The sequence below is a fragment of the Aspergillus sydowii genome (genome assembly GCF_001890705.1).
Source record: "Aspergillus sydowii CBS 593.65 unplaced genomic scaffold ASPSYscaffold_8, whole genome shotgun sequence".
Lineage (NCBI taxonomy): Eukaryota > Fungi > Ascomycota > Eurotiomycetes > Eurotiales > Aspergillaceae > Aspergillus > Aspergillus sydowii.
This window is the reverse complement of record NW_024467866.1, coordinates 1,040,550-1,052,937: the sequence shown is the minus strand read 5'-3', so window position 1 is coordinate 1,052,937 and position 12,388 is coordinate 1,040,550. Positions and strand designations below refer to the sequence as shown.

At 51.4% G+C, this 12,388-nt stretch overlaps 5 protein-coding genes across 5 annotated transcripts; 3 read left to right on the top strand and 2 right to left on the bottom strand.

The window, feature by feature from the left end:
* Positions 1-711: 711 nt before the first annotated feature.
* On the bottom strand, positions 712-1,193 carry ASPSYDRAFT_91475 (uncharacterized protein; the record flags this gene model as incomplete). The annotated part of the gene is made up of 2 exons (XM_040852492.1): positions 712-959; positions 1,013-1,193. 2 exons carry the CDS (start codon positions 1,191-1,193, stop codon positions 712-714), a joined length of 429 nt encoding a protein of 142 aa, XP_040700994.1.
* Positions 1,194-3,403: 2,210 nt separating this feature from the next.
* On the top strand, positions 3,404-5,734 carry ASPSYDRAFT_91474 (Zn(II)2Cys6 transcription factor; the record flags this gene model as incomplete). Its single annotated transcript, XM_040852491.1, has 5 exons — positions 3,404-3,522; positions 3,581-3,594; positions 3,651-4,385; positions 4,440-5,545; positions 5,603-5,734. The coding sequence occupies 5 exons, from the start codon at positions 3,404-3,406 to the stop codon at positions 5,732-5,734; spliced, it is 2,106 nt and encodes a 701-aa protein (XP_040700993.1).
* A 1,173-nt stretch (positions 5,735-6,907) lies between these two features.
* Positions 6,908-7,468, bottom strand: ASPSYDRAFT_33314 (uncharacterized protein; the record flags this gene model as incomplete). Its single annotated transcript, XM_040845068.1, has 1 exon — positions 6,908-7,468. The coding sequence occupies one exon, from the start codon at positions 7,466-7,468 to the stop codon at positions 6,908-6,910; it is 561 nt and encodes a 186-aa protein (XP_040700992.1).
* A 1,490-nt stretch (positions 7,469-8,958) lies between these two features.
* ASPSYDRAFT_1124036 (MFS transporter) lies at positions 8,959-10,573 on the top strand. The gene is made up of 2 exons (XM_040839948.1): positions 8,959-9,441; positions 9,490-10,573. Exons 1-2 carry the CDS (start codon positions 9,001-9,003, stop codon positions 10,312-10,314), a joined length of 1,266 nt encoding a protein of 421 aa, XP_040700991.1. The 5' UTR covers positions 8,959-9,000; the 3' UTR covers positions 10,315-10,573.
* ASPSYDRAFT_155703 (acyl--CoA ligase) lies at positions 10,534-12,388 on the top strand (the record flags this gene model as incomplete). Its single annotated transcript, XM_040842486.1, has 5 exons — positions 10,534-10,626; positions 10,683-10,820; positions 10,871-11,305; positions 11,361-11,785; positions 11,848-12,388. 5 exons carry the CDS (start codon positions 10,534-10,536, stop codon positions 12,386-12,388), a joined length of 1,632 nt encoding a protein of 543 aa, XP_040700990.1.

The following is a 12,388-nucleotide window of genomic DNA, read 5'->3' as shown; positions in this document are numbered from 1 at the left end:
ACCTTCCCAGGTTATCTTTAAAAGTCTCTACCTACACGTATAAGGCAGGAGCAGCCCCATATTTGCTTGTCTTGGGAACCATGGGTACATTCCGATTTGCGTGAATCATACTAGCACTTTCCCTAACAAGCAGGGCGATTTGAGTTATCGCTTGAGGCAGGTACGACCTGTTGTACAGAGCCCTAGCTCTTGCCTAATATGTACCTGCAACAACGGATAGCAGTACGCGGTTCGCAGTGCGGCTCCGAATACCGAAGTTGTGAACTCCGGGGTATACTTTGTCTAGAGAGAGGCCAGTACTATTGCTAACAAGGCCCTGGAAGGCAAGTTCGATGTGATAGGATTTTTATTTACCCGTCCAGCGTACATAAACATCCCCGATGTGTACATTCTCGCTGGACAACGACGCAGCACTTTTAGATCAACATCACGATGCTGCTAGATGCTAGTAGAGCAGACATCTCTGGTCTACCATGATGTGCCACATCTGCATAATACACAGATGGGGCAGTAACTCTAAGCGCCGCACGAGATTCGTGAGGCGCTCGAGCTTCATTGGAACGGGGACGTATGTCGTCAACGTTCCAGAGGTCGGCTTCCGCCCTTTAAGGCGAAAGCTGATACATGCCTCTAGAGGTAATACCATATCTCTAGAGGCGATAGCCATCGTGATGTCGCAAAAGAAAACGCAGAAATGAGATCCAGTGTGGTTTAAGTGGCGAGGTGGTCCCTGATCCTGGCATAACAGTTACCAGTCACCTCCCAGTTGCGGCCTGAGTCGACCCAGACCGCACCGACAATAGCCTCAACCTCGGTGGCGAGATCGTGGGTATATTGTCGCGACCATGGCCGGTGAAATATCCGATCCGGCTCAATGAATTGATCGAATTTTGCCATTCTGGCTTCGTTGGCCATTTCGCGGTTACTTCCATAATGCTGCAACGTATTGCTTCCATGTTCTGGGACATATTAGGCCATTACATCTCCTGATATACGTTATGTCCAAACATACCGCAGGTATCATTCGTTCTGTACCAGGCGTCCAGCAACAGCAACCCCACGATTTTGTCCCCTAGGAATCCTAAGCGTCTATTGTTGAATTGGTTGACGGCCTCTTCTAGGATGGCATGGTCCTTGAAGGTGTAGCCGATATAGTTTTCGACATATTGTGCGGGGTTATCGTGAGCAGTCATGGCTCAGATGCAGTATTCCTGCTAGGAGATAAACGCCGGTCCTCCGTGAACACGTTATCGCACCCTACCTGGGGACCTGGGTTTATACCATTCAGTAGGGTTAGGCTTGGTGGTTGACAGGATCTTCGAAGGTTCAGACGAACCCAGGATACAACGAATAGTCAGCCATTCCGGTCTGTCCGAACCACAATTAAAAGTTAATTCTTTTTTAGGAGCAAAGTGGTGGCTGTTATCAGTTCGTGTAGAAAGCCTACACCGTCCACGCCATCGACGTCAATGACAGTCCATCAAACAGCGGGTCCAGGTGTCGTCTCATCATGGGCTCAGATGATCAGACCTCGTGGCATCGCCCTGGATGTGGCCCAGTCTACTGCCTTAGCAGGAATATCCTCCGATAGAGTTTGCAACCAACCATTGTATTTGCGTCTCACATCTGCGGAGCCTGCGGCCATGTCCGTATACCCACAATTCCACAGCAAGTGGATCGTCCGGACGAACGTCATCGTCGATTAGGTCTAACGGTCTTTTTATTTTTTTGCAGTGAGCTGATCGGAATTGCTGTGGAAGGATCGGAGGGGCCAGGGGATTCTGCCAGCTTGTCTTGAACTTCGTCTTGAAGACCACCATTTCATGAACAAAAACATTGTTATATTTCCATAATCAACCTCCAAAAGCATCGATGCCCACCACCGAGGTTTCTCACAACTGCTGTCCTGGTACGCAATCCCATGTCATTCTCTGTCGCCATCAACAAGGAACCAATGGACAAAACTCGAGGACAGACTCTGGAGACGAGAGTTTACTGGCACAGTCTGATGCGAAGGATCATCGGCCTAAAGCCACCCCGATGGCAGGCATCGGGAGGTGGAGGGCCGAGAGAGCTTGGAGGACCCTGCTCAGCTCGCCAGGGAACCTGCCGAACTATTGAACTTTAGCGTCAACAACGTTGGGGAGATCCCTGTTGGGACCATGTTCCTTTCTCCCGATGGCTGAGAGGAACGATCAGGGTGATGAGGTGCAGGGTTCTCCGCCCGTTGGGGTTGTTGATACAGGTACATCTATGCTGTAGCCCTATCAAGTAAGACAACTGAGAATAACCCCTGGTGCAAAGCAGCTTCCCCGGCGGATTTCACTCGGCATTCGCGTGCGACANGACAATGTGGGAGGCAGGGATCGTCCATCTCGTGGAATGGCAGACCGAAGTGGATCGCATTTTCCACCATTCACGGTCCACGATCTATATTAACAGGAAAACTTTGGATACGAGTTGACGCGGCCGGAGAGGCAGGATCTGAGACCCCATGGAGCTTCGATTTCTTGAACACCGGTCCATCGGTGGATCGCTGCCCGGAATAAAAATATCGCACGCTGGACAAGCGGTCCACTACACATTCGAAACAGCGACCGTTGGATCAAGACGATCATAGCCATCCAGCGAAGACAGACTCGTATCTGTCAAGCAGATCGAGGACCCAGGACTAGGCTCGGGGTGAAGCCCACCGAATCAGCGAGGATGGCCTTGGTCGCAGATTTCCCAACGTTTCCACATCCGTCTTCCAGAGTCCTTCCATAATGGGCACTATCAATCAATAAACTCGAACTATCCAGCGCCGGTCCAAAGGCAGCCCCGCAGTTTTAGTATCGGATGATTGAACTCGGAGAACAAACGATTGCCCTGCTCCATCTGTCCAGCTCCAGAGCCAGATCATTCGCAGGGTCTTACGCGTCCTTGTGCGAGCCATGCGAAAGACATCGTTTTCCTGCAGGGCTCGTACACTGCCCTGAGTGACAGGCTCCACTGACCATGTGGATGCCCTCATTCCGGTGGCGGGCGGCGTCTCCGGAGCAGTTTCCGGAGCAGTTTGCTGTTCCCCAGAGTTTAGGCTGCTGGCGTCATCTCAAGTGCCCGATGCAGAATCAGATTAATCTGGGGCTACGGAACAGAACCAAATCAGGGAGTGGGTATGCATATCAACGTGCTCTTGCATGCACCATTGACTTTCTAAGGATTTAGAAGCGTGCCATTAATATCTGTTTGTCAAGCTTGCTCGCACTTGTATGAAGTCAGTCCTTAATCACCCGAACAGAGTTTGCCTGGACGCAGAGAGCAGGGTCCTGTGTGGGTTATAATATGGGGGTTGATTCTCTTCGAGGGCTTCTTTCCATACCTGTGCTTACTCGCTCTGACTGTCTAAAGCCTGCGCGACGAGATGTCCAACTCGCCCCGGATCATCGATATGGGTCAAGGCCTTGATAGACCAGACAGGGTCCAGCGGGCCTGCGATCGATGCAATAATTCTCGGACTCGGTGTAGTGGTGAAACTCCTTGGTAGGTGATCCCCCCGCCATATCGGCACCAGGAACCTAACCTCATCGCATTCCAACAGTCGACGCTGTGCTAGTAAGTCCTACCTCGCTAATCCGCGTCTGTTTCCACGTCTCTTCTGACACAAGCAGAGCTCAACTACCCCTGCCAGTACCAGCGTGCAGTAAAGAAACGCGGCCCCAAGCCTCGCGCTGCCCAGAAGAATGTCGATTGCAAGAATCATTGCTCAGACGCATCAGTGAACCTAGGATCAAGAAGATCAGGTGGCAGTCCACGATACAGAAGCAAAGGATCACTGTCCACAGCTTCGGACTGCGATAGCAACTGGATTGACTCTCAAAGTCATGGTAGCACACCAGATACTTCCTTCACTTCTGAAGGATCTGACCACTCACTGCATTCAACACAATGCTCAATCCCATATGAGACGAACATTTCCAGTTACAGCACCCTCCCACTAGACCTGCCGGTACTTTCCACCGCAAATGGCTTCCCCAACGATACCTTGACCTGTCGATATCCGTGCCTAAACCAGGTCCTTCCAGTCCTGCAAGGCATCGTAACTCCAGACGATGCTTGCAGTCTGCTTGATATCTTCTTTGCAGATCCAGACACCGTGGGCTCGCACGGCCGCTGTCCCTATGTTCTAACTCCAATAATCCGCAAGAAATCGTTGCTTCGACAGAAGACCCCTCGACCAGTGTCGTCTGCACTTCTAGTGACTATTCTTTGGTGTGTATCTCACACCGCAAACCTCGAAGTTCTCCGAGATGCGAGTACCCGTTCCAAAGTCATTCGACGTCTATATTTCCTATCAATAAAGCTGCTGCGAGCTAGGGACTCGGATGACTTGCGCCGCACTACCGGTAAAACCATAATGGACTTTTATGGCTATCAAATAACTGACAATTACTTTTTAGGTGGTTGGGTTGCTGAGCCAATCCTCCCCATCTGTACAACAGCTCCTGAAACCGATCAGTGTCCAACACCCGACCATGCTCCGGAGCAAAATCTCGACGATGTTATCAGCTATATCCTCCTTGCATGTGTGATATCCGGGACGGAGTCCAAATATGAATATCTTTGGTGGTGGAAAAAAGCAGTGCACTTGGTCAAGAAGCTGGGTTTCAACTCCGAGGCACGAATAGCTCAAGATACCCCATCATCCCAGCAGATGTCTCTTGCTTCACGGGAAGAGCACGAGGAATATCGAAGGACATTCTGGCTCGTGTATACACTAGATCGACATTTTGCTTTATCCTTCGATGAACCCCTACACATCCAGGACTCTGAATGTCATGTACTGCATCCACTTCCGGAGTGGATTTGGAGGGATATTGAGGACATCCCCCTGGATAGTATTCCTCCTAGAGTCTGTGGACCTCCGACCCGAATATCGGGTACTGGATTTTTCGATTACTTCCTCCCTCTGATGGTCATATTGGGGGATATCCTCGAGCTGCGTTCACGAGCTCAACATCCCCGCCTGGGATGTCCCAGCGAGGCCTATCTAACAGGCACTATCCAGACGATGTTGTCCGATTGCGAATATAGCCTCAATATCCTTCGGGCTGTGAGGGAACCGCAGCTTGTGTTCCCGACTTCTCCTTTATCTCTCGACGGCACGGATGAGAAGCCGGTATATCCCACCTGTACAGACACGGATGTCATGATTGCATACAGTCAGTACATACTGCGTGTTTTACACATCCTTCTCTACGCAGACAAATACACTGTCTCTCCCCTGGACGTCCCCTCCAACTGTGGCCCTTCAGCAGAGCTGGTCACGACAACCGCCAACGCCATAACGGCCGCCGAGTCAATCGCGCATATCCTAGAGCTCGATAACAGCCTTTCATTCATGCCGTTTCTATTCGGGATATATCTGTCCCATGGAAGTCTGAACTTCCTCTCCGTTGCCGACCAGATGTCCCGTGTTGGCGCGAGTGATTTGGCAGGGCAGGGCTGTGGAACTATTCTCCGCGCGCACGAAGTTGCAACAAGGACGTTTAATTCATCATTCCAGGTATGCTTTAATTCATCTTACATATATAATGCGCCACGTGGTTCTAACATGTAGCAGAAGAACTTTACTCGGATTGTGCGTCAGTACGCCTGCATGGTAGGAGGGATGAGTGCAGGCGACATGCAAGGACATAAGTATAATGACACCTTTGGGTTGAAGTCAGATTTCCATGGTAGTATATACGCTTAATGAAGGTCAGGTATGGCTTTCACTTGTTATGATATTCTAATAGTTAATTCATTGATACCCTTCACGATGGCCTTGTTGCTGCGTGCCCTTAGCCAGAAGTTGAAAGATATTGTATCTATCATCCGGGCATACTAAAGCACGGTTAATATACCTCATCCTCCTCTACCGGTTCAACAATATAAACATACGAAACCCTCGGCAACCTATTAACCTGCACAATCCTCCCAAACCCAACCATCAAGTCCCCACCAGGCGCCAACCAAACCCCCCCATGACAAACCTCACTCCGCACAGGACAATGGGCAAACCTCCCCGTATTCCGCGCAATATTGAGCCTGCAGCATTTCTCCACTAGTGCATTATATGTGAACGGCTTGAATTCGGCAGCCGCCGCAGCTGCGCTCTCAGGCTCGACGAATACGAACAGCGGGAGCTCCATTATTTCTGTTATTGGCCCGTAGGATTGGTAGAGGTGGCCTTCTTCTGAGATGGCGATGCCGTGTGTGCGTCGGCCGATGCAGTCGGTGCTGTAGTAGGGGCGCGGACTGAGGAGGGGGATTCTTTGTTTATCTGTTGGGTGTTTCACTGCGGCCGTATATATACCGTAGTGCAATAGAGTTGAGCTGTTCTGTTGATGAGGGATTCAGGTGTTTGGCAAAATGTACTGGCGATGTGATAAGGTTCAAGTTAAGATATGGTCAGGATCTGGGTAAGGCTGATAGCTGCTTCTGACGCCTGTTTCTTTGCGGATTTTAATATGGTATCTACCCGCTGTTCGGGCTATTTTCTTTGTTTTTCGTGCCGAGATAATGCACTGTGTCGGTCGTTGTTCTGAGGTATGTCTCCTTTGTTATTCGCTTGCTACAGTTGCTATTTTAAGTTAAGCTATATCTGAAGACGAACGGCTTAGTACGGCACCACTTAAGGAATCGCCATTTTAGCGAAATTTTGTATATTAGCTGCGATAAGCAGAGCGCAGTAGGCGAGTAGGCGATGGCTGGCGTTTACCTGACCTTATTGCATTGGACTTGACTCCTAGATTACCTTCCTGTTCTTATGATAGAAATGGGCTTAAGGCCGTGCCCCAATACTGCTAAACCAAGGTACTATACGCTATATATGTAACGATAACAAATACTTTACCAATGTTCACTGAAGACAGCACTGTAAAACCTAGATACAGAATATCTCTTTCACTACTCTCTGCAGGACATTCCCCCGAGGATTCTTGCCAGCCATCATCCTACGCCTTGCCTTGTCTCGCCTCCTCAACTCCCTGATCATCTTCTGCTCCGAGACAGGCTCAACAATATACATAATAGTAATATCCGGGTACACAAGCACTTCAGTAACAACACCCCATCCAATCATAACACCGCCACCGGGCGATGCCCAGATCCCCTCATAGCGATCACCCACCTCCGGGGTGGGCAGCGCGCGGAGATCACACTCGACCAAATGTCTCTGCATATTAACCAGTTCATTATACCTTAGCGGCCGGAAGTTGCGCTTCTCGCTGCCCCGGTCGTGCGGGTCCGGCACGACACCTATAAAGTGCTTCAGGGCTACGATTTCTGTGATTTTGCCGAATCGGGCGTGTAACACGCCTGAGGGGCTGATTTCAAGCCCATCCATGAGCTTGCCGATGCATCGTGAGTGTGAGCCGTAGTAGAAGGAGCTTTTGTCTTCGTCTACGGGGGTTTGGAAGATTTTGGCTGGGCGGTAATCGGCCATGATGTATGGTTTGGGATGGTAAGGGCTGATGGATGTTTACAGGATTTAAGTCGAGTCTATCCTACCTAATCTAGTTTCCTTCTTTATATCCAGTTTTTGTTTTGCTTTGTATACGCTGAGAAACTTTGACTCTTTCACTGGGTTTCTGGTATCCGATAGACTGTTCTTTAAACAAAGGCTGAAACACGAACTCGAAATAATGTCCCAAATATTCATCATGGATTTAGGCGAGGATTATTATACTTGTTCTCTTGCCATTAGGGCATTTCCAACTCGGGTTTATTACCATTCTACGCCAGCTTGAAATCTGGTGACTCTGGCCTTTAATCTATATCTGCCGGTCTAACTGACCTTCACCCGCTTAATAAGGTCCAGTCCAATTAGGTTGTTGGGCTGCGTTGAGTTTGAGTGAGATCGTTGTGTAGTACGAAGAACTCTTGAACCACACCAAAGCATTCAAAAACTTCGATGGCAGGATAGTGCACTGGCAGAAGGACTGCTATAACAGCCATGGACCAGTGCACTCGGTTCAAGCTTGACTTATTCTGTTCGGATCCCAATATATACAACGACTCGGGGGAAGTATATCTTAGGGATTTATTCATTGCAACCCCTGCCGCTGGACGTTTCTACTTCGTAGCCAGATCCAAGCAGTTCTGTGAACATAAGGCTATTTCCGCATACCAAGATCGTCGCACAAATTTAGTACTATATATAATATGGATCTACTACTATTGATCGGCTGGTCCATGCCTATCTATTTTCTTAACACCGCCGACTGTCTACTAAATGTATAGATGCTCCAACTACCGAAACATCCAGATAAACCTCGGACACTACCCAGTTCTATTCCAATTAAGCTCGGCTTCTCCAGATTCCACTCAGCGACCCATCATTGTCAAAGAGGGGATGTTGCGGGGTGTATACCCGATGTGCCGACTTATGCAACTGGACCGAGCACAACGGTAGATGCTCACAAAATTATGCCGAGCAGCGTAAACTAGTCGCAATACGAAGCAATACGAAGCTTCACAACCGGACCCATCTCCGCATAAGGAGGGGCCGGTGGGCTGCCATTGGACCCTGGCTTGCATTAATTCTGGCCAGATCCGAAAAAAGTTGGAGACCGGGGTCGTATTCCGTATTTTTTTATCAGGGCTGATGCGTGCCCGTATAAATAGGAGTCGACCGGCTTTTTGCCCGCGCTGTCGGGCCTCGATCGGATCGGTTTGGTTTGGTTTGGTTTCGCACGGTTTGGTTTGAAATGTCTGCCTCGAGTGATGTCGACGTCGATGTCGAAAGGGGGCAAATCGGAGAAAAAGGCGAGAAAGGACAGACTGGTGAGAATGTTGTCGCGCACGAAAAGGTCGACTGGGATGGCCCGGACGACCCTGCGAATCCGATGAACTGGCCAACAGGCAAGAAGGCCGCGCAGCTGGTGCTCATGGCTGCGAATACCTTCATCACGTATGTACCTTTTTTTTCTTTGGGAGGTGGTAAACTAATCCAGGTGCAGCCCGCTCGCCTCGTCCATGTTCGCGCCCGGCATCCAAGGCGTTATGAAAGACTTTCACTCGACCGACAGCATGCTGGCCTCGTTCGTTGTTTCTGTGTTTGTGCTGGGATACGTGGTCGGTCCGTTTATTATTGCGCCCATGTCTGAGCTGTATGGTCGTGTGCCCGTCTATCACGGTTCCAACCTGCTGTTCCTGGTGTTCACCATCGCCTGCGCCGTCTCGCAGGACATGCCGCAGTTGATCGTCTTCCGACTGCTCGCTGGCGTCGCCGGTGTGTGTCCGATCACAATCGGGTCCGGGACAATCGCCGACATGATTGTACAAGAGAAGCGCGCTGGAATTATGGCCGTCTGGGCGTTAGGGCCTATCCTAGGTCCGATCGTTGGACCGGTTGCTGGTGGATTCCTGGCCGAGGGCGCAGGCTGGAGATGGGTATTCTGGGTGATCGCGATCACAGTATGTCCCTGTGTCGACTTATTGAAAAGATGTCAGCTAACGAGTCAGGCTGGCGTGATTAGTATTGGAGCGCTCCTGGCCTACCGCGAGTCATACGCACCGGTCCTGCTCGGACGCAAGGCCGCCAGACTGCGCAAGGAGACCGGAAACCTGTCCCTGCGCTCTATTCATGACACCGGACGAACCCCCAAGCAAGTCTTCGTCGACGCCTTCACTCGCCCAGTCAAACTGCTCTTCCTGTCACCCATAGTCTTCCTCTTCTCACTCTTCGCGGCCGTCTCCTACGGCTACCTGTACCTGATGTTTACCACCATCACCAGCATCTTCGAGAGCCAGTACGGCTTCTCGCAATCGCTCGCAGGTCTTGCCTACCTCGGGTTCGGCGTAGGCAGTCTGCTCGGCCTGGTCGTCAGCGGCGTCGTAGGCAACAAAATCGCACAATCACACACCGAAAAGGGAATCTTCAGACCAGAGTCCCGTCTCCCACCAATGATGTTCGGCGCGTGGACAATTCCCATCGGCCTCTTCTGGTACGGCTGGGCAGCTGAGAAACAGACGCACTGGATTGTTCCTATCATCGGGACCGGCGTGTTCGCAATTGGACTGATGACTGTATTCATGGCGGCCAACACATACCTTGTAGATTCGTATCTGCTGCACGCGGCGTCCGTGACGGCGGCTAACACGGCACTACGGTCTCTGGCAGGTGCCGTGCTCCCCCTTGCTGGACCGGCGATGTATGATGCGCTGGGCCTGGGATGGGGGAATTCGCTCCTTGCGTTTATCGCGTTGGCGATGTGTGCTTGTCCGGTGTTGTTTTGGAAGTATGGAGAGTTGATTCGCACGCACCCGCGGTTTCAAATCCGGTTATAACGAGCGGAACCTAGCATATCATATAGAAGTGGAGAATAAGCATAATAAAAGTTAATATAATTATCAGCATCAGCTCAGCTCAGCATCAGCGTCAGATAGAAAGAGTCAGTTGGGCCGAACCGAGGAGCCGAAGCGGGGAACACAACAGGAATCCTTTACTGAGTCTGTTGCCTGCAACACTTTCACATTCAACACTTTAACAAATCAATCGGTGCCATCATGATCTTTGAACCTCTCAATCGAGTCCCGGTCCCGTACTTGGACATCCTGACCTACCTGTTCGACAATCCCAAGTACAACCCCGACAAGCCCGTTCGTCCACCACCACAATAACACAGTAACACAACAGCAACTAACGATGCATCCAGGTATACATCGACGTCGCAAACCCATCGCGCTCGATATCCTTGAATCAGGCACGCACCATTGTACGCCAGCTCATCGCCGGCCTGCGCAAATGGGGCGTCAAAGAGGGCGACTGTGTCGCTATCCATTCCTTCAATGACGTAGTCCTACCGCACTCGTTTTCTCGCCACCAGCTGACGATAAGACATAGATCTCATATCCCATGCTCGTCCTGGCCATTGTTGGCGCAGGCGGCATCTTCACCGGAACCAATCCCGCCTACACGGCTCACGAAATCGCACACCACTTCCGTGCGTCCGAGACTCGGTTTGTCGTGTCCGAGCCCGAGATCATCGAGCCGATCATCAACGCCGCTAAGCAAGTCGGAATTCCAGACGCGAATGTGCGCTTTTTCGACACGCAGGGTCAGACTCTTTCCGGGAATAGATTGTCATGGAAGGAACTATTCAACCACGGCGAGGCGGACTGGGTTTCCTTTAACGATGAGCACCGGGCGAAGACGACAACTGCGGCCAGACTCTTCAGCAGCGGCACAACGGGCCTGCCCAAGGCCGTGACAAACACGCACCATAATTTCGTCGCGCAGCAGGAACTCGTTTTCGAGGTGAATCCGCGGCCGTACGAGGTACGCACCCATCCTAAACTAGCACTCTGCAGGGCATAATATATTAATTATGCAGAGCAACCGCGTCATCGCAATCCCCCTCTTCCACGCCGCCGCCGCCCCAAGCACGCACTTTGGCATCCTCAAGTCCGGAAACACCACGTACATGATGCGCCGCTTCGACCTGCCCGTTTTCCTAAACACTTTCGAGAAATACAACATCACAGACCTGGGTCTCGTCCCGCCCATCGCGATCGCCGTGCTCATGAACCAGCTCACGCACACGCGCCCGTTTCTCAAGTCTGTGAAGACAGCGACATGCGGCGCCGCACCACTGGATAAAGGTGTGCAGGCGCGGATCCAGAAATTGCTCTCTGACGGCGCGCCCTTTACGCAGGTTTGGGGAATGACCGAGACGACTTGTATTGCGATGAATTTCCCGTATCCTGAGGGTGATGATACGGGGTCTGTCGGGTGGTTGATTGCCAATGTTGAGGCTAAGTATGTCTCTACATCCTCCTTCAATCCACGCTGTACTATAGCAGAGCTAATATAATATGTAGACTTGTCAACGACGCCGGCGAAAACATCTCCGCATTCGACACCCGCGGGGAACTCTGCGTGCGCGGACCCACGGTCACACCAGGATACTTCAACAATCCCAAGGCAAACGCCGAGTCCTTCGATTCAGACGGGTGGTTCCACACGGGTGACATTGCGTACTGCGACGGGCGCACGCGGAAGTGGTACATCGTCGACCGCAAGAAGGAGCTGATCAAGGTACGCGGGTTCCAGGTGGCCCCGCCTGAGCTGGAGGCCGTGCTGCTGTCGCATCCGCAGATTGTAGATGCTGCTGTGATTGGGGTTGCGGATTCGGGGAGTGATGGGGAGCTGCCGAGGGCGTATGTTGTGAAGAGGCCTGGGAGTGGGGATGGGCTTACGGAGGAGGAGGTTAAGGGGTATCTTGCGCCGAAGCTGGCCAAGTATAAGGCGTTGGCTGGTGGTGTTAGGTTTGTGGAGGCGATTCCGAAGAACGCTAGTGGGAAGATCTTGAAGAGAGTGTTGAGGGAGGAGGCGGCCAAGGAGGGCCGTTCAAGGCTATAG

Excerpts from the sequence above, each read along its gene's own strand:
- ASPSYDRAFT_1124036 (XM_040839948.1), top strand. The coding sequence starts at position 9,001 with ATGTTCGCGCCCGGCATCCAAGGCGTTATGAAAGACTTTCACTCGACC. Across the intron at positions 9,442-9,489 it reads TCTGGGTGATCGCGATCACA|GCTGGCGTGATTAGTATTGG; the intron begins GTATGTCCCTGT and ends CTAACGAGTCAG.